This window comes from Crinia signifera, chromosome 11 (assembly GCF_055691185.1).
Source record: "Crinia signifera chromosome 11, ASM5569118v1, whole genome shotgun sequence".
Lineage (NCBI taxonomy): Eukaryota > Metazoa > Chordata > Amphibia > Anura > Myobatrachidae > Crinia > Crinia signifera.
Window position 1 is genome coordinate 90,974,478 of NC_139227.1, and position 21,629 is coordinate 90,996,106.

General features: G+C 46.2%; 1 protein-coding gene across 1 annotated transcript; it reads left to right on the forward strand.

The window, feature by feature from the left end:
- Positions 1-48: 48 nt before the first annotated feature.
- Positions 49-20,859, forward strand: BEST1 (bestrophin 1). Its single transcript, XM_083164965.1, has 9 exons — positions 49-200; positions 1,210-1,304; positions 11,642-11,875; positions 12,198-12,352; positions 13,364-13,441; positions 14,454-14,606; positions 14,687-14,767; positions 16,577-16,728; positions 19,860-20,859. The coding sequence occupies exons 1-9, from the start codon at positions 49-51 to the stop codon at positions 20,752-20,754; spliced, it is 1,995 nt and encodes a 664-aa protein (XP_083021091.1). The 3' UTR covers positions 20,755-20,859.
- The last annotated feature ends 770 nt before the right edge of the window (positions 20,860-21,629 follow it).

Genomic DNA, 21,629 nt, shown 5'->3' on the forward strand with positions numbered 1-21,629 from the left:
TTTTTAATATGTTTTTAATCCCTCAAAGCCATAGAGGTACCTAGAACCATGACAGTCACCTACAGCAACCGTGTGGCAGATGCCAAGCTGGGTACCTTTTCCCGACTGCTTCTCCGCTGGCGAGGAAGTATCTACAAATTACTGTACCAAGAGTTCCTCATCTTCATCGGCTGTTACTTCGCCATCAGTGCTACCTACAGGTATGTGTCTTCTCATACCAGACCATGACATGTATCTGTATAGAAGACAATTAACCATACATTTAGCCTCCTAGTAACCATTGTCATGGCTTAATTAGCAGCATAAAGCAGAATAGCTAATTACAAAAATCCATGACTGAATGACAGGAGTATGGTGTCCAGAATTGACTAGAAATACCACAAGTAGTGGGAAAAAAGGCAGTTATTGTAAACTAGTTAAAATCCCATCAAAATGACGGCAATGTTCTTTCACTTTAAGCTGTGACAGTTTTTACTTCCACTTTGATCTGTGACAGTTTTAGCATAAAAAACTCTCCCCCCACCCCGTTAGGTCGGCAGAATTAAGGTCGACATACATTGGGTTGACCACTGAAGGTCAAAAAGCCCTAGGTCGATACAGAAAAAGGTCAACATGCCTAAGGTCAAAAAGGTTGACCTTGGGAAAGTCGACAGTCAAAAGGTAGACATAGGTTTTTCACGTTTGTTTTGTGCCGCCATGTGCAGACAGGTGGTATTTCATGCCCTACCATCCACTAGGGCGTGGATGGAGAATAGAATAGTGTGCCCGAAGCATGGCGAGCGCATGCGGCACACCGATACAGTGTTCATGTCGACTATGCCGACATTCAGGCCCAAAAATGTGAAAAACCATATGTTGACCTTTTGAAAGTAACCTAATGCATGTGTCAAACTTTTGACCCTGTCGACCTTAGGCATGTCAGCATTTTGTCTGTGTTGACCTAAGGCCTGTCGACCTTCAGCAGCCTACCCTATGTATATTGACCTTAATTAGTAAAAGGACCCTATTTGATATTTCATATGCGTTCCACACAGCCAGAGAGCCAGGCTGCCTCCTGCTAGTGTACATTCTCATAGCACAACCTGCATGTTGTATACTCCACACCATCAATTCTAGACACTGACATTATGCTTTCTCCCTGATTACTGAGACATCACCCTGATTCTGCCCCCCCTACATTCCAGTGACCTCATTCCATCTGTACTGCAGGCTCCTTCTCAATGAGCAACAGAAGATTCACTTTGAGAAGTTGGCGTTGTATTGTAACAACTATGCAGAGTTGATTCCAGTATCATTTGTTCTAGGTAAGAGCAGGAACATTACATACAAATAATAATAATCACTGTATTGCTACCCATACACTTGTGCCATTGCATTCAATGCGATATCGGGTTTGATTTTCCTTAAAGCTCACCTTTTGATTAATCGGAGTACAATTGTGCTTACAATCACATACCCTCCAACTGTACCGAATTTGCCGGTACAGTACCGTTTTTTAACGGTCTGTACCGGCAAATAAAGATTGTACCGAATGTACCGAATTACGTCATTTGGCTCCCCCTGGCTCCATAATTTGTCCTGACAGTCTTCGTCTTGGCTCCTGGCTCTGCTCGGTGTCAGACACTGTTACCCCGCTCTCCCCTGGCCCCACTTATTCCCAAGGGTGCGGGCTGGTCCCGGCACACTCAGGGGAAAGGTCAGCCCCCTCTGCATTCTCAGTGACATCTTTCTGGGCGCGAACTTGAAGCTAGCTGACGCAGCTCAGCGTGCAGTGCAGTGCGGTGGGCAGCGCGTGATGGGGGGATCGCATCATCCGATGTCGGAAGCTGAAGCACTCACTGCAGCAAGTTATGTAAGGTGGCTGCACTTATTCAATATTATTATTTATTTTAAATCGCCTCATCCTCTTATACGCTTGGCCACGCCCCCTTTCACAGTGGTCACGCCCCTTTACGATCGTGTACCGATTTGTGGCCCTCAGATGTTGGAGGGTATGCAATCATGCGATTTATCGCATGCCCCTTCCGATACAAAAAACGGGTAGGATCACATAATCGAATGCAATTGCATCGAATGCTGACAAAAACATACCTCTCAACAGTCCCGATTACCGCGGGAATGTTCCGGTTTTCGGGGACATTCCCGCGTCCCTCCTGTGGCCGGCAGTGTCCCGCGGCGAGGGGGGGGGGCTTGTTGTGAGTCCCACCTGTCGGCTCCTGAGCAGCGGTGAATAAACGCTGTGAGCATGCGCACAGCGTCTATTCCGCAGCCAGGGGGCTGGGGGCATGGCTAGAGGCTCACAGAGCCTCTGGGTCATGCCCCCAATAGCGGCAAAATGGGGGGGGGCATGGCCTCACGGGGAGCTGCGAGTATAGGCTACACCCCTTTAATTAGGCCACGCCCCATAATTTTCAGCGCGGCGGAGGCACGTATCCCTGTGTCCCTCCTTCGTCTCCCTACAAGTTGGGAGGTATGACAAAAACACACCAGATGATTTCCACAACTTCCTGTGTATGGATGACGACACCTTCTAGGAGTTGCTGGGTCTGGTGACCCCTGATATTGAGAAGCGGGAGACCATATGGTGGGTTCCTATCTCTGCTCAGGAGAGGCTCGTGGCTACCCTGCGGTACCTGGCTACTGGGAAGTCATTTGAGGACCTGAAGTATGGGACACGCATCTCTGCGCAGGCTTTGGGACACATCATCACTGAAACCTGCAAGGTCATTATCAAGGTGCTTCAGTACAAGTAGTGTAAGGTAAGAAAATCTCACCACACATTGCTTGTCATTTTAACAAAATGTTTCATTTTAAAACTGCATTTTGTAGAAAAATTTTTTTTATGTTTTTTATTTGAAAACATCACTTTCTTATAAATATGTGGCCAACATGGCTGAGCTTTAGCAAACAATATAACAACAGATGCATTCTGCTACTACTGACGTAGCTTGGGGTAGGAAGATGGGTACCCGATACCATCTACCTGTCCCTCGCTTTATGTGTGCATTGTCTACCTGAAAGCAATGACACTGAAATGTCATATATCACAATGCAGCAGAACTATCGCAATATATATCAAGTGCAACAGCAGGTACTTGTGTATTATCAAGGCGCCCGAATTTATATAAATCGCATACGATATCTTATACGATATCACATACAATTTGAGGCCGATTTGCAGCCGATTTGATCCGCGATGCAATTTTGTGGCCGATTTGCGACAGCCCGAAGCATGGTGAGCACAGCGAGCCCCGCGAGGGGACGCGGTACGCGTCCTCCTGACCTGTTCATACCCCCACTATCCACGTCGGTGGATTATAAAGCGGGGCGAGCGCAGCGAGACACCGAGCCCGAAGCATGGCGAGCGCAGCGGAAAACGAAACCGAAGCGTGGTGAGCGCACGCGGAATACACATCAAGTAATCTGTGTCCCCTCGCGGGGCTCGCTGCGCTCACCACGCTTCGGGATCGTTTTCCGTGTCCCCTCGTGGAGCTCGCTGCGCTCCCCACGCTTCGGACTCAGTGGCTCACTGCGCTCGCCACACTTTGTAAAATCAACTCCATGCCGACGTGGATAGTGGGGGTATGAAAAAGTCCGGAGGACGCGTACCGTGTCCCCGCACGGGGCTCGATGCGCTCTCCACGCTTCGGGCTGACTTGGATAGTGGGAGTGTGCAAGGATGGAATAGCATGCAAATTGGCCGAAAATCGCCAAAAGTCGGCCGCTAAATTGCATCCGATTTTTGCATGCGATTTGCGGCTGATTTTGCGTGCGCCATGATAATACACAAGTACCCAACAGCAATTCTAAATACCAACAGATGTGGTGCACTCTGCTGCTATGGCGTTGAGTGTCGCTGCTTTCAGGCTTGCAATGCACATATTCAGCTTTGGGTAGGAAGCTTGGTCTCCGATACCATCTACCTGTCCCTTGCTGCATGTGTGCATTGTCCACCTGGTACCGGGGACACTCAACACCATAGTAGCAGAAATGCAGCACATCTGCTGCAATATATCCGGGCATGCCTACATTTGTGAACCAAAAATAGATACCTTAAAATTAATTTGCTTTTGGTAAAAATACAGCCAACATGGCCAAACTTTTACAAACTTTACAATAATGTAACTTTAAATAGGGATTTAAAATTTCTGGTGCAGTATGATAGACTTTATTAAAATCACCCTAAAAGACTTGTCTGTCTCCAGAACCCCTGCTGATCCCCATCTGACATCAATAAGTTGTGGAGTGGACAGTGGATGTGTGGCTGGCTTGGGAAGTGTAGCTGAATCAGGGAGGAGATTGGAATTGAGGAGGAGACTGCAGAGTGGTGGAAGGGTGGGTGGATGGGGGTGGGGGTTGATGGTAACGGGCAGGGTGGTTGTTTTGGGAAGCTGTCTTAAGAGGAGGTTGGTAAGTGGAGGCCGGTGATTGTGCATAACCAGAATGGTAGGTGGGCTGCTGATGAGGATGGGAAATGGTGGAAGGGTAGGTGGTGGGTGGTGAGCTGTAGGTAAAAGGGACATGATGAGCAGGTGCTTGAGGTTGTGGCCCATGAACGTTCCAATCTGGTGTCACTTGGACTCTGAGTGTCTTGTACAAAACACCGGGTGCTGGCAGTCTACTTTCTTTCTACGGAAAATTTCCACATGTTTTTGACAACCTATGACGCAAAGTCATCAAATTCATCCAGTTTCCAGAGTAGTTGTGAACGTGACTCCAATAGTAGCGGGTGTTTCACAAATTCTGTTTTCCTTGACTTCCTCCTTACGCTCTGTTATGGTAGAGATCTTGATTCCTGATGTGTCTTGTAGGTCAGGGATACGGCTGAGGTCTTCAAGTGTCTGTAGTAGGTCTGTAGGTGACTCTTTTTTTGTACAGTTCCCTACAAGCGTGGAAGAATGGCAAGCCATAGCAGAGGAATTTGACAGTCACTGGAATTTTCCAAACTGTGGTGGCGCCATAGAGGGGAAACGTGCGCATCACAAAACCCACCAACAGCGGCTCAGACTATTTTAAAAACAAGGGCTACTGTAGCGTTGTTCTCATGGCGGTGGTCAACGCAAACTATGAATTTATTTTCCTGGATGTTGGGAAAATGGCGGAAGCTCAAATGGTGGGTCACTAAGGAATACCCGGTTCACCACCAACTCCATTCATCTGCAACCTGCTGAGCAGAAAAAGAATGGCCTGGGATTTGTGTTCATGGCAGACGAGGCCTTCGCAACTGCACGAACACATAATGAAGCCCTACCGGCAAAGAGTCCTGAACCACCATAGGTGCATTTCCACTACCGCCTTTCTAGGGCCTGTCGGGTTGTTGAGAATGCATTTGGCATTGTCAGCAACCGGTTCAGGATCTTCCACCGACCCATAAACTTGAGGCTGGACAAAATTAACTATGCAGTAACAGCATGCTGTATGCTGCGCAACATGTTCCGTGGCAAGATCACCAGCAGAATGCCTTTGCTCCCAGCAGGACCAGAAGACCCGAACCAGCCAGTGGAGTTACTACAGATTTCCTCACAGTCAGCTCCTGCAGTAACCTTACGTGGCACTGCAAGGTCCAAACAGGACTATAGCTATAATGCTTTTTTCAATGGGGAAGGAGCTATGGCATGGCAGGAGGAAGCCATCAGATAAAAAACATTTAAAAAAAAAACAGCCCATTGTCCTCCTCCAAATCCTGACTTCCCTCCTCGGACTCTGCCATCACGACTAGGGACTCCTTCGGTGACCTCTTATCCAAGAGGAAGTTTTAGTTCTTTGAAATACCACAGCTGTGGTACATAGACCTTGTCTGCACTGGCCCTTGACCCCTTGGACGCCTCAATCTTGTATTTTTTTTTTTTACAAAGACTGTCCGTATATTGGCGATTTTCTTGTGTATCCAGGTCACGAGGCAGCACAAGAAGCTTGGCTTGGAGTACTCCACCAGGCAGTTGTAGGCAGCCTCCCTCTTCTGCTTGATGCTATAGTCTGGGGATGACGTAAGTCACAGACACTGCTCCTCCTGGTATAGGCTGATAAAGCTGTATTAAAAAATCACGACTCACATGTGACATCTGCAGAAATAAGAAAATGAACATGGGATGAACAGTCATGTGCACAGTGGGTGGAAGAGGAGTGGCCAGGAAGTGACCAGAACTCTTCAGGAATCGAATGTCGCAGTTAGAAAAATCAAATGCGCACAAAACAGCATTCGACCGCATGTACAATTCGATAAATATGCGCAGAACATAAGACCCCAAAATTCGACCGGCGTGCCCGCGCATCGCGTTGCATGGTACACAAAATGTGCATACAATCATTTGATTTATTGAACAGATGTGGTCGAAATCGAATGATAGCTTGCAATATCTCATAAGTGTATGGGCAGTATAACTCAGCAAACCATGTGATATAAATATCTGCTAATGGGGCTTATTGTAACACAAGGGGGCATATTTGATGACTTTTAGTGGACTTTTATGAAATACACAGTATTTATACAGAAACGCTGGTACTTGTGTAGTTTCACGGCGCCAGCATGGCGCCGTGCTACTTCCGTTTTTTACGCTCGGCAAACTATCTAAAATAAACTAACTTAACTCCATGCCAACATGGATAGTTCATACCCCCACTATCCATGTTGGCATGGAGTTGATTTTAGATAGCGTGGCGAGCGTAGCGAGCCACCGAGCCCGCAGCGTGGGCGAGCGAAGCGAGCCCCGCAAGGGGACTCAGACGCACAGCGCCATGCTGGCGCCGTGAAACTACACAAGTACCGAAATGCTTACATACGGTAATAAGATTCTTCTATATGTTTAATTGCATCATATCTATGCGTTAGAATTACTTATGCAATATAACATTTGGTACTCTACTAAATACTGAAATCAGATCATTGCTTGAGATTACTCCCAGTTTATATAGATTGTAATGTGTCTTATTTATTGTATACTTTGTGCTTATGTGTGATAATCACTAGGGGATTGCATAAGTAAACTATTATTGCCCAATAGTAAATCTGCTACCTACACATGCATGAGAGGTTTAAACAGGTTTATAAACAAATTATAAAGTCTTAACTGTGTTAAACAATGCTGTTCTGCAAGAGAGAATAAGTACAGGCCGTGACTGCATGCAGTGCCAGATTAAGCCTTCGGGTGGCCCGGGGCACTTTAGACAGGGAGGCCCCCTTGCACTTGTCAAAACTGGCCGCAAACTGCATGGGAGAATATTACACTGTCAAAACACAGAGTAAAGGCAGAATAATCTTAGTCAATGGGTAACTGCAAAGGATATGTATATCACGGATGGTGTAATGGTTAGCATTACTGCCTCACAGCGCTGAGGTCATGGGTTCAATACCCACCATGGCCCTACTGTGCGGAGTTTGTATATTCTCCCTGTGTTTGCGTGGGTTTCCTCCGGGTACTCCGGTTTCCTCCGACAATCCAAAAATATACTGGTAGGTCAATTGGCTTCCAACAAAAATTAACCCTAGAATGTCTGCGTGTGCGTGTACATGTGGTAGGGAATATAGATTGTAAGCTCCACTAGGGCAGGGACTGATGTGAATGTTCAACTATACTCTGAAAAGCGCTGCGTAATATGTATGTGCTATATAAGAAACTTCATAAATAAATAAATTTTATATATATATATATATATATATATATGTCCAGGATAGGTAGACGGCACTCTGGAGGTTTTTAAATAGAAACTGCACGGCGGCAGATCAAACAGTCAGAAAGACAAAAAGTCGGTCTGTGTGTCAACGTTTCGGGAAATGAAACCCTTTATCAAGACAACCCTTGATAAAGGGTTTCATTTCCCGAAACGTTGACACACAGACCGACTTTTTGTCTTTCTGACTGTTTGATCTGCCGCCGTGCAGTTTCTATTTAAAAACCTCCAGAGTGCCGTCTACCTATCCTGGACATATCTTTCCCCTACCGTGGGGACAGAAAGGCACTGGAGTCGTTGTGTTTCGTTAGAGAGTGCCTGGATTCCTTCCTGTGTTATATATATATATATACAGTGGTCGAAGTGGGGGGGTATACGGGGGTATGGCATACCCCCACTTTAATCTGAAGATAAAAAAAAAAAAGTTTTTTTTCCCCCTCAGGATGCTCTCTGATCACTCAGCAGCACATATTGTGCTTTTGTAATACCCCTGTACAACGGGGCAGTTTGGCAGGGGACGTTGATGGACAGGGGGGTGTCCGAAGGTGCGCACTATATTCACTCTTTACTTTTCCATACCCCCACTTCAAAGTTTCCATACCCCCACTTCAAAATTTCCACTTCGACCACTGTATATATATATATATATATATATATATATATATATATATATATATATATATATATATATATATGAAAAGCCTGTGTTTGTCCCTCTGCACCTTACTCTGTAGGACACCTCACAGGCTCAGTGCTGCCTCTGATTAAAAAGCCTCCCATGACTAGGCTGCTGCTGTCCTCCATGGGCCTGAGAAGCATGTAATGAGCTCCACCAATCAGAGCTCAACACAAACCTCTCAGCCTCTGCCCTCTTGTGCAAAGTGTCAGTGGACTTAGTCAACTCCCAGTAATGCACTGCACACTTGCACACCCGATGCTCAGCACCATTAATCATTGTCGCATTGGCAGATAGGTGAAGCTGCAGCACTACCCCACTCCCATGCACAAAACCTTTAGCAATAAATATTTTTTTTTATTTTTTATAAAAAGGTACTTGTGCAGTTTCACGGCGGCAGCCTACGCTACGTTTGAAGCTACATTATCAGCGTAGCCCAACAGCTGCCTTACTTGTGTAGCAAGGGTGGCATGGGGGCAGGTAGAAAAAGGCTGTCTGGCTGCTCTAAATATGTGTGTATGTTTGCAGCCTTGCGAACAGGTAAACTCCGGCCGCCCCCCCTCGGTGTAAAGTGACTTTTATTCCCCCCGCTGATCGTTGAAAAGGGGGCGGGCTTTGATGTCATGTGATGTCAGCCGCCTGCCCCATGCAGGGACGCCTATAAAACGCTGGGTGTTCCACCTGCCCGCCCGCAGTCCTCCCTGAGTGTAAAACTTGCCGGAGCCATTTGCTCCCAGGGTTTGTGCATGCGCAAACCCTCAGCATCGGACACGGGGCCAATTTTGGACCCGAACTGGCCTTAAGACATTGCCAATAAACAATCTGGTACTAAAACAAGCCCTCATAATTTCATTGGATGCAGCGGTGGTCATATGATGAGCACACAAGCCAGCCCCTAGTCTTGAGGTTTATCCCGCTTCAGTTTTATACAATCCTTCTGTTTCTCTACCATAGGAAGATGTTACATTGCAACAAGTAGCAGATACACTTATCAGACTTATACAAATGATATTGTTTAGGGGGCTTGAGCCAGAGGATTCCCACGTTGTAGTTTATGTAATTGTCCCAACAGTAAGACCTTCTATTTCGGTCCTAGAAAAGATTTATAGTTGCCAACAATGAAAGCTCAGATATGCTAAGAATCCAGCAGCACTGTCCTCGTTTCCAAACCGGTTGGACCAGCCACTAGTAATTGGTAAGGAGTGGGTCAGGCCAGTCTTGCTGGAGTTAGCTTTGCTCTCCGGGGCCTGATTAAAGGTTCCAGGTGCCCTAGGCTAATACATGTGTACAGGGCTACCACCAGCCCCCCCCCCTCCTCCCCATCCCCTCCCCCCTCCCTTCACTTACTGCCCGACTCCTGCTGCAGGTCCTGAAGCACAGGCTTCTTCAATGCAGGACCCGGTGGCCAATTAATATTGGCTAACGATACACAAACTCTGATTGGCCCAAAAGCTGGTGCAGCATTTTAATTGGCCGCCGGCGTCCTGCATTGAAGAAGCAGGCAGCACAGTGGAGGCAGTCGGGAAGGGGGGGGTTGCGGTGGGCAAAATGAGCTGCCCGGGCCCTTCCAGAGGCCGGGACCCGGGACAACTGTACCCACAGCACCCCCCTATTGGCAGCCCTGCATGTGTATGGGCACTCAGGGACTCGCCATTCATACTGCCCATGTACATGTAACAAAGGTTATACAACTGGATGTAATGCTTGTGGGGTGTGAAGGAGATTTTGGCTTTAGGCTGCCCAGCTGGCGCTGTAGCACCATGTACATAAAGTAATCATCAGTACGTTACATTGACACCTTAAGAAATTTACCCCCCACAGTACATCGGGATGACTGATAGCTAAAAAGCATGGTATAAATTTGGCCTTCATTTTAATCCTCAGTGTTGTCTGCAAAGGAGCCCCCCAATCCTGGCACCGCAGGCTGCTCACTAACTTCAAGCAATGTAAACTTTGGATCCTTTACAACTACAGTACAGAATACAGAATGTAAGGAAACTACATTACAAAATGGACACCCCCTTAATAACCTTATCCAGCATACAAAATAATGGAGATGGTCTCTGGAATGCAGTGGCGTCTCAAGAGAGCTATTCCTGGCTATCATCCTTCTAAGGGGTGATACCAAAATGCCAACCCCCCCTCAGTGACAGTAGCTGGGTGCTGCAGTGTGACATTAACCCACAGCACTTGGCTCCCATCACTGAGAAGGATCTGGCAGTACTGGCCCATGTGCCCCCACAGTGAGGTAAACAGGGACTTCCCCTGTTACGCCATGTCCCCTTTAGTGATGTCACCATAGGCTCCATGATACTCGAAGACTGCAAAAGGGGTTTCATGGACACATCCAGTGTCACTGATCCTGTCACTGAGCAGTCCCATACCATGCTCTTCCTTTACTGTGCCCCCCCGGAGCTGGAGTCCTAAGCAGGCTCTTCCATCTGAAGGATGCAAGAGAGTCTGGCCACCTTCTATCGCCTGTGCAGCCAGCACAATGTCCTGCTGAGGGAGGCCATGACAGGCCACTGACGTCACATGACGTCAGCACAACTCGGTTTTCGGCGGTGGAATTAAAAGTCAGTTTAGACTGACTTTTATTTCCGATTGGGGGAATAATCATTGGATAGTGTGCGACCATTGAATGTTTTCTCTCCCATTCGGCTGCATGCGAGGGGTTGTGTACACATCTCCTCCTAGGCTATTGAAGGGATGCAGTCGGTGTGGGCGGCAGTCGGCGCTGACCTGTTCTCTAGGTTGTGAGTATATGCAGCCTAGCAAACAGGTCTGAATCAGGCCCTGAGTTACATGACCAAGTCCAGATTACGGCGATCTGTAGATGAAGGACTTTTAGAAGGACCTAGAAACTCCTGTAATTCATCTGAAGGTCCAAGCTTTTTTGGCTCCGACTTAATGGAATTCACTTCTCCGCACAGTTCAAGAGCCCCCCACTCTAGAAGTATTCAAAAACAGACTCAAGACTTTCCTGTTTACTCAAGCATTTCCATAATTTCCTTAAGTATCTCCATGCTCTATGTAATCTATGTAAAGCTTAACTGTGCTTCATTGTTCCTATACTGCATTACATTAATTCTATCGGTTAAAATTATTATTATTATTATTATTATAATAATAATCTATACAAACTGAACTTTTTAATATTTATATCTTCTGTTGCTTAGCTGAAATAGTTTTGGTACTCATATGGAAAATGAATAAAAAAAATACAGGTCATCATTGCACAGGTAATTAAGCCATGGGCTCAGGTCAGATCTACTTTTTTTCTTTACTTGCCATTAGGTTTCTATGTGACGCTGGTGGTCTCCCGCTGGTGGGCCCAGTATGAGAGTATACCTTGGTCAGACCGCCTCATGTGCTTGGTGTCCAGTAATGTACATGGCACAGACGAGCGAGGGAGAATGCTGCGAAGGACACTTATGCGCTATACCTCTCTGTGTGGGGTTCTTATCCTGCGCTCTGTTAGTACCGCTGTGTATAAGAGGTTCCCCACTCTACAGCATGTTGTAAACGCTGGTAAGTATGACGCCGGAGCAATTAGTAAATGGTAAAGAAACATTCAAAGTGTTTCTGTCATCTACACACGGTGCAGACAGCCATTTTGTGCAGCTGAAGCGGCCATTTTGAATGCTGGATCAATATTCAGAAAAATGGAACCAGTTATTTCACTGACAATGACTTTACTGAGTTTCTCATGCCTCAGTGGTGTCAATAATTGTTAGTAAAGAGCAACATTGTCTGACCCTGATGTGTGTATTGACTGAAATACTTTGGCAGGCAATGCTTTCTTGACAGTAGGCCTGACCCATCTTTATTTTTCCATGTTTTCTCCCCACAGGTTTCATGACACCCGCTGAGCATTTAAAATTCGAGGCCATATCTTCGCCCCACAACAAGTTCTGGATTCCATGTGTCTGGTTTGTTAATCTGGTGGTGACAGCTAGGACAGAGGGACGGATCCGTGACAGCATGGTGATGCAGCTCCTACTCAAAGTGAGAGGGTACATTATGTGTGTCACCACAGAGACTTAGCAAACATGGGGGTCCTTTAGCTCATGGATAGAATATCTTAATTATGGAGCTAAAATTTTAATTAAAGCCAGGTACACCCTTGGCCAGTGATGTGTAACCTTCACACTCCAGCTGTTCAACAACAGCCATCATTGCACTAGGCGATGTGTCTACCTGGTGGGGTGCCACCTCCCTCATCTGAACTGAACAGGGGGTCATTAATGATGTTGATTGTACATACTAGAAAAAAGTAAAAGATCTCTCTCAGACTTCTGAACGATATTGTTTATTTCACTTCCAGTGTGTATGGGGCTTAACATGGACATATCATCTTTTTATAGTATATTATTATTATTATTATTATCATCATTACCAGTTATTTTTATAGTGCACACATATTCCGCAGCACTTTACAGCGAATATTTGTACATTCACATCAGTCCCTGACCTCAGTGGCCCTAATAATATTGCTGAGCAATATATTGCTCAGTGTCTCCATTTCATCAGCGACCAGAGATGGTCGCTGATGAAAGGGGACCTAAGCCGGCGGAGCCACAGAGGTAATCAGCTGGTCGCAGGGGGGCTAAAAATGGGAGCGCGCACCCGGCGACTGCGATTATAGCCCGTGTGTGCGCACCTTTAGATTTGGTGGGGTTTTACTTCAAAGTGAGATCTATATTGCAGTGTAAAAATAAAGCAGTCAGTATTTACACTGCACAGAAACAAAATAACTCACCCAAATCTAATTATTTCTGCACATTTAACATCTGCCCCCCTGCAGTGCACATGGTTTTGTCCATTTGAGAAAGATGTTGCCTTTGCGAGTGAACCAGAATAACCCCCCATGGTGTCTTGATCAGGAATTATTAGACTCATGGTCACAGTGCTATAAGACAGTAATGCTGACCACTATGCCAACATGCTACATAAAAAGAAAAAAACAGTATGACCTTGCAGTGACTAATTGGGAATTTCTCTCCTTCTCTGTCTTAGGAGCTGAACTCTTTGCGGACGCGATGTGGGAGATTGTTTGCATACGACTGGATCAGTATTCCTCTAGTGTACACTCAGGTGCTTCTTTTATCTTTTACTTATAGATAAATCTTTATTCTGACGTATTTGCAAATGTGTTCAGTTATCATCTTTCCACACTGTGGGGCTGATTCTGAATTGCAGTTCCCATTCCCCGTACATCCTGCTTACCACCTTATAGTAATGTGAGCATCTGCCACCTATGTCTGAGCAGCCATGCATCTGCATGGAGAAGACCGACCTGCCGACCGCAGCTGTCATCATTATGTGGGGACTTACATGCACTCATTTAGTGGCGGAACTTGTGGTTGGTGAGCTCAGGTGCAAAAATATAATTTGCTCTACCCAACCCCAACCTAAGTTCACAATATACAACATGGCAGTGGGTGACAGGGAGAGGCAGAAGGAGGCAGAGTGTGACGGGGGCAGCAGTAGGCAACCTTAGGTATATTTTCTGGTTGGCCCTGCAGCATTGCTGACCAGATGTCACCACAGTAATGTGCAAATTGGGCATACACACTATAAATGATATGCCTGATTTGTAAATCCAATTTGCCTGGAAATGTCAAATTAGGCAGATATTGTTGTAGTATGTACCCAGCATTAATTGCTGCTTCCTAGGAGAAACTTGGAGAGGAGATGCAACAGTGCTGCAGCACCAGCCATATAGTGCATGGGGAACCTCTTAGTACATATAAACATACATGTTATAATGTATGTATATATGGGTGGATCCCCTGTGTACCAGGCACCCAGCGGCACCTGAGTCTCAATAGAAGTTTCACAAGTCCTGCTGCAACTTGTGGCAAGTGACCATTTTCCTAAACCAAGAAGGGATGGGGCTCAAAGGACCCGATTTACTCCCCAATCAGGACTCTCTGCCACTTCCTGGGAGAGTAGGCCTGTGTGGTGTGCATGGTGTGGTACATGGTCAGTTTGCAGATATCATTGATGCCTGTTACTTTTGTTTGATCATAATCAGGCCCTGTATGCGCCTTGCAGCAATGTTTTCCTCATCACCCTTGCAACCGTTCTCTCTATCTCTCCTCAGGTGGTCACAGTAGCTGTGTACAGCTTTTTCCTGGCTTGCCTGATCGGCCGTCAGTTCCTAGACCCCCAGAAGGGCTATCCTGGACACGAGCTAGACCTCTATGTGCCAGTGTTCACCCTCTTACAATTCTTTTTCTATGCTGGCTGGTTAAAGGTGAGGCCGAGGTATAAGGACGTACACGCCTATGCAACAAGTCATAAGTAACACATACTAACAATGGTGTCTCTGTGCAGGTGGCTGAGCAGCTAATTAACCCCTTCGGTCAAGATGATGACGACTTTGAGTCCAATTGGTTAATTGACAGAAACTTTCAGGTAAAATTACAACAATATAAATTTCAGACTGAAAATAACGTGGTTTCCCTGCAGCCGATTTCTTTCTCAGAGGTCTATATGCAGGGCAGTATAAAGTCTGACTGGGCCCCGGTACTTTTAAGGGGGCATGGCCTAATCACAGGGGGTGTGGCCATGTACCCTTAGAATAATATAAAGAGTAATCAAGTACCTCCCTGGCCACACTGCAGCTTAGCACATAGCATCATGTGCTCGGTTGTGAAGAGTTGCTGCTGCCAAGTAACAAGGGACCCACTCCCCGGCCCACTGGGCCCCTTCATCAGATATGGGCCCGCTCCCCAAATCCCCCCTTCGCCAATGAAAAGTGGGCACTGCAAAGCAGGGGGCAGAGCTGCGATGAGGAGTTTGTGCATCCACGCTCAGAGCCCCACCCCTGCTGCACCGACCAAGCTGCTCCCTCCCGGACTGAGGGGTAGATGTATGAAGCAGTGATGAGGGAGGAGAAGTGAGCCAGAGGAGAAATGATCCATGGCAGCCAATCAGCTGTTCTGTACTCCATACTTCCGGTGGGGCCGGGGGATGGTCACACACTGTGGAGTTACCGGCTCCCATCCCCCGGAGCTCCTACCCCCGGAGAAGAGGAGAAGGAGAGTGCGGCCAGGGGAGGATGGAGCGGAGGACAGTGGAAGTAATGATGCCCCCAGTGTGGCGGGCCCCCCCCCCCCCCGGCCAACACGCAGCAGATCGTCGGCCGCAGCCCCCATCGGTGAGCCGCATGGGCTGCGGCCACAGATTGGCGTGTCGGGCTGCGGCCACAGATCGGCGGCCGCAGCCCACACACGGCATGGAGCAGTGCGGTCAGCTCGGTGGATGGATGAAGGTGGCAGATGCCCCTGGTGCGGCGCCCCACCCCCAGCCAGGCTGCAGCCGCGGCCCACAGCAGCAGGATGCACTCCAATGTCTCCCCTGTCTCGTACACTGCATTATAGCAATCTATATCTGTACTGTCTGCTCATATTGCTACCTACCTGGCTGCTGCAACAACCAGTGGCGGATGGCTGCCTAGGTGCTGTGCAGCTCAGCGGGTATGTGTTCCCTGTGTGATAACTGTGCTGCCTCTGCTTAACTGTTACCTGCCTGGCTGTATTAGTGACCAGTGGTGCTGCTGTTGGCTGCCTAGGCGCTGGGCTGCTCAGCGGGTACATGTTCCCTGTGTGATAACTGTACTGTCTCTGCTTATATTGTTACCCACCTGGCTGCTACAATAAGCAGTTGTGCCGCTGATGGCTGCCTAGGCGCTGTGCAGCTAGGCGGGTATGTGTTCCCCGCATCTATATATCCCCCAGGGTACTTCTAGCGTATACCTGTTTGTGTTATGTATTTCTGTACTGTCATTGTTTAATTGTCACCTAACCGGTTGTTGCACAGAAATCCAAATCCAATTCCTAGTATATTCAAGTATACGAGGCCAATAAAGCTGATTCTGATTCTGTATAATTTGATATTATGCAAATTATAGATGTTACTTCAGTGCTGATTGGTTGCCATGGACCACTCGTAGCAACAAAGTCGGCATTGCAGGTTTTATTTAATTAGCCCTCAGTTGCTACATAAAATTAACCTGTAGATACAATTGTTTCCATAGAGTAGCAGCTAATCACTAATCTAAGAACACCAAACATATATGATATAAAGGGCCTTGGTGTAAAGCAGAACGAATCAGGAAGATAATATAGACAGTTGGATATATAGAAAAAGTGATTCAGTAGGATTTTAATATTTGTGTTATGGGGATGTGACTGTTAATTATTCTCTGTTCTTCTCTACCAGGTGTCTCTGATAGCAGTGGATGAAATGTACCAGAACCTTCCTCCACTGGAAAAAGATCTATACTGGGATGATTTAGACCCTCAGCCGCCGTACACTGCTTCTACCGTAGACACTCGCAGACCATCATTCCTAGGCTCTGCCTTTGATATAAGGTAAAGCTGTAGGTTTGTAGGGTTTGGGCTTAATTGTGGTAAAAGAACAAAGGATGAGAGTGCTAATCAGATTTTGGCACTTCCGAGCAAAATCATTCATTAATGAATATCGCCCAGTGTGTACGCTCTGCCCAACGAAGGATGCATGCTCCCGCAGGTCGTTAATTACCTCTGTGCATTGTTAATGAGGACCACGCTGCAGAATACAGCATGACCCCTGTGTGCACCGGCAAGGGAGTATATACTTGCCAATGCCGGCACCCCACCCGGTCCCCACACAATCGCACATGTGTACGGGCATTAAGACATTTATCTACTGACATTACAAAGATTGTATGTTTCAGTACAGGAGATTGATCCCCTTTCAGATATAAGCCTAAATCCCAAGAACACCCATCAACCTGGGTCCAGCGTACGTCTGAAAGGGTCTACCCGAGTTGAGAGTCCTATGTCCGCAACCCTTTTACCTGGGGAATTCAACCTGGGTAGATGACCCGGACTTAGGTCTGACAAGGTGCGACCCGGATAACACCTAAATAAACTCAATGGCCTAAAGCAGTAGCACTTGGAAATGAGATAAACTCCAAACATCATATGAATGCCAAAAGACCCGGGAACAGAATTATATGGGTCATCACCCATGTATGAAAGGGGTAAATCTGGCTTCAACCCATGCTCTATGTCCCGGGTCCAAGTCAGGGTGAAGCTGAATATGGTATGAGAGTGAAACCCTAAAAAAGTTATGTCCGATCCATCATGGTGCTTGGCAGTTGGGACAATTTTTGGTACTCCAGCCTTAATAGGACCAGCATTTGGTTGAACACAAAAGAAACGGGGGGTTATATTCACTAAAGATCACTTTTTGATTCCCACTGATTTTTGGTCAATTTTGCTAAACGTGAAAATAGGCAAAATTGACCTAAAATCAGTCAATATGAACAGAAAGTGTAAATCTTTGTTTTCTGGTATGTACTCTGTAAATCAAATATCCAATAGGGATGCTTTTGTATAATTTGGTTCATTGGTTTTTCATCACTATGGGCCTTATTCTAGTTCACTCTCTGACAAAATCCTTCTTAGATGGACAAAACCATGTGCACTGCAGGGGGGCAGATGTAAAATGTGCAGAGATAATTAGATTTTTGGTGAATTATTTAGTTTCTGTGCAGGGTAAATACTGGCTGCTTTATTTTTACACTGCAATAAAGAATCTCACTTTGAAGTAAACCCCACCCAAATCTAATTCACACATTTTACATCTGCTCCACCTGCAGTGCACATGGTTTTGTCCGTCTAAGAAGGATTTTGTCAGAAAGAGTGAACTAGAATAAGGCCCTAAATGACCAATTTGTGGATCATTTTTTTTATTGAGGGCGAGAAGAACATATTTAGAATGTCAAACCAATGCACAATCGAATTCACAATGGAACAAAAAAAAAAACTGACTGTGCTAGGGCCTTCACACAGAGCAATATAAGTTCTATTACTATGCCATCTGTCTAGATCCCTTAGAAATGAAGCACAAATCACTCCATGTGCGGTCCTGAGCCTCACCATCGCCTGACTACATGTAGTCAAGATCTAGCCAGACCACCAATGTCCTCAACAGAGAACACTGGTCAGCATAGATCCCTCAGCTCACATCGCTGGCACATAGGATGTGCGTCAGTGATATGTGCTAGGCGATCTCTGCTAAACTACATCACTCAGCATGGGGCTGAAGTGGGCCCACTTTAAGATCGGTTTCATATAGATCAACAGCGATCGTTCGTAAACTTACCCCAGTGCCTCAGGATGATATATGGTTGTGGCACTACATATTAAAAGGATGCGTCAAAAGTGCGTTGGTCTTTTTGGAAACTTTTCTAAAATAACATAACAATGGTTTTAGGAATTTACTCAACCAAAAAAAAACAACCTTATTTCTCCTGAAAGATATTCTGGCTGTAGAAGGAAGACGGGTGTATGTTTTATATTTTAGTTACAATAATACCCCTTTCACACCGCACTTGTTAAACGTTATATTGCCGTTTTTTTCCCCACTTCAAAACGTTTAAGGCTGCAGTGGGAAAGCACCAGAGTTGATTTACCGGTTAAAGATAACCGGTATTTCAAAACGTTTAAAAAGCAGAGTCCTACACATTTCAGAGCTGTTTTTCATGCAGTGACAATGGTTCTGAAACGGTATTTAGTGAAAACAACAGATTACAGACCTGTGATAGGCTGCCCCCTGCATTCTGCCTTGAAACGTGTTCAGGGGATTAAACGGGTTGACTGATGTGAATCGTACTTAAACAGTATTAAAAACGGTAATCTACTGCAATGTGAAGGCTCAGACCCGTTTTAAATACCGTTTAAAAATACTGGTTTTTAAAACGTTTTGGCGGTGTGAAAGTGGTATCAATGTAATAATAATGTATTTCTTCCATATAAACATCAGTTGCATTTTATATATGTAAACACGACCCACTGAACACGATCGTTTACCTAAAAACCGCTGAATGCGTTGAATTATATTATGGGGGTAAAAATGACAGGGGGGCTAAAAGTTAAATTTATTAAAATCATGATGCAGATTTCAAAATTACTGCCTACACTGTGGAGGTAATGGCCCTGATTCTAGCGCCTTCCGTCCCCGGCATGTTCGCCCCAGGAACCGATGTTTCTGCCCTGCACATATTCTCATATGCGCATGTGCAGGGCTTCTGTGCAGGTGCCTCCACCAACGTGCTCTGTTGGCGTTGTGCTCGCATGGGGGGGGGGGGGTGGCAGACAAGGGCAGTGATGGCACTCCAACATGGTCAGTGGTCTGCAGCTGACGTCACATGCCATGTTTTGGCAAAAAAATTAATTATTATTATTTTAAAAAAGTATGCTTGTGTTCATTCTAGCACCCTGCATCTTTCAAAACCCATGCAGTTCCTCCTCCATGCCTGTGGTGCTTCCAGCAGTGTGGTCTGCATTTGAGCACTGATAAGCAGTCTAGACCTGTGTTAGAAGCACCAAAGCAAAGAGCGACAACCCAGGCAGGAAAGAGGAACTGCAGGGAGTTTTGAGATGCATGGTGCTAGAATTAACACTTTTTATTATTACTGGATTATATTAAAGATGTAATTTTCTATTACTTGCAGTTTGCAAAAAGAGGACTTGGAGTTCCCACCTCTTGAGCAGATTAATGAAAATGAGGAGGCCAACCACTCTACACCACTGCTCAGCCCTTTTGGACGGTTACTGGGAGTTCATTCTCCAATTCCACCTCGCTCAAACTCTCGCCTGAGCTTGCTGATGAGACGTAGGAGTGGGGTCCCCCCTGGACTCCACCATTTTACACACCGTGATATGGGAAATCTCAGGGGAGGGGAAGCCCTTCGTGATCTTAACGTTTTCATGTCCAGCCCTTTTTATGAAAGGCCAGGGTTTTACAGTGCCCCTCAAACACCACTTAATGGAGGTCCAACTTTCAATCCTCCACGATTTCCTGCCCAAGCAACGCCAAACATTTATCAAACACAGTGGACCAAGAAGATGGGAACATCTAATGAAACAGCAGATGAGACGAGTCTATCTCCTGGATCCAAAGAGTGTTTTGTATGGCCACTGGAGAATACGGAGAAGCAAGAGGAAGCAACTATGGAGAGCACTCCCATCCCAAAAATCACTGACCAACCTGTACAGAGTCCAAGACCGGGCCCTAGAATGGTAGCAAGAGCCCAGCGTGTTTCTGCATTGCTCCTGGGAAGCCAAGCACAGGCCTCACCTGATGCTATGCACACCCCAGGACACAAGGCACCAAAATCAATCTTTTCATTTTCACCTCTAAATTCCCCATGTTTGCAGAGGGCTTCCAGAATCTCTCATGTGCAGATGGAGACAAACTGCGAAGGAGGCCCTAAGGAACCACATGGAAGTCAGTGCCCATCTCCCAAGGATTCTGGAATCAGCCTAGCTGAGGGTGACTTTACACAGCTCATGGAGGTAATAATGGAGGGGGGAGAGCCCTCTGAGCAGGAAGGAAAAAGTGGATAATACACAAAAAGCAGGAGAAAACAGAAGCCTGTGTGCAAAACGTAGACAGCTTATGTGATTGTGTTCAGATGTATGTAACAGGGCTCATCCAGAAGTTACACCTGTGCAGAGACCATTTTCTGCAGAACATGACCTGGTTCTGCCAGTCTCAGCAATAGATGGATTGTCCTTCGCTTGTAAGGGCCTTAAGCAGAGTTAATCGCAAAAGCTTAGTCTTTCTCAAATTGACAAAACCATGTGCACTGCAGGTGGGGCAGATGTAATGTACAGAGAGTCAAATTTGGGGGAATTATTTTGTTTCTGTGTAGGGTAAATAATGGCTGCTTTATTTTTGCAGTACAATTTAGATTCAGTTTGAACACACCCCACCCAAATCTAAAGCCCCGTACATACTAGACGATATTGTGAATATCGCTCAGAAAGGGGCTTCTGAGCGATATTGTTCTAGTGCAGTGGTCTCCAACCTTTTTGGGGGCGGGAGCTACTCGCGACGAAATAAACCGCCCGAAGAGCTACTTAAATAATAAAAAAAAAAAAAATATGCATAATAACCAAAAAATGCCCTTTACACATTATGCCACACACCCCAATGCCCCAGACACAAAATGCCACACACTGCAATGTCCAATATGCTGCATACATACCTCCCAACACTGGAGGTAGAGGAGAATAGACATATGCGCGTGCCGAAGGCACGCGGCCAAAATTAGGGGGTTCATCTACTACCGTGGTACTCCTGCGAGGCTACATCCCCATTTTTTCTGCTGTGCGGGCATGGTCAGCGCTCTAAGAGCTGTAGCCACATGGGGTGAGGCCAATGAAAATGGGGGTGTGAAACACATATGCCAGATACACATATGCCCCCAATAGTGCTG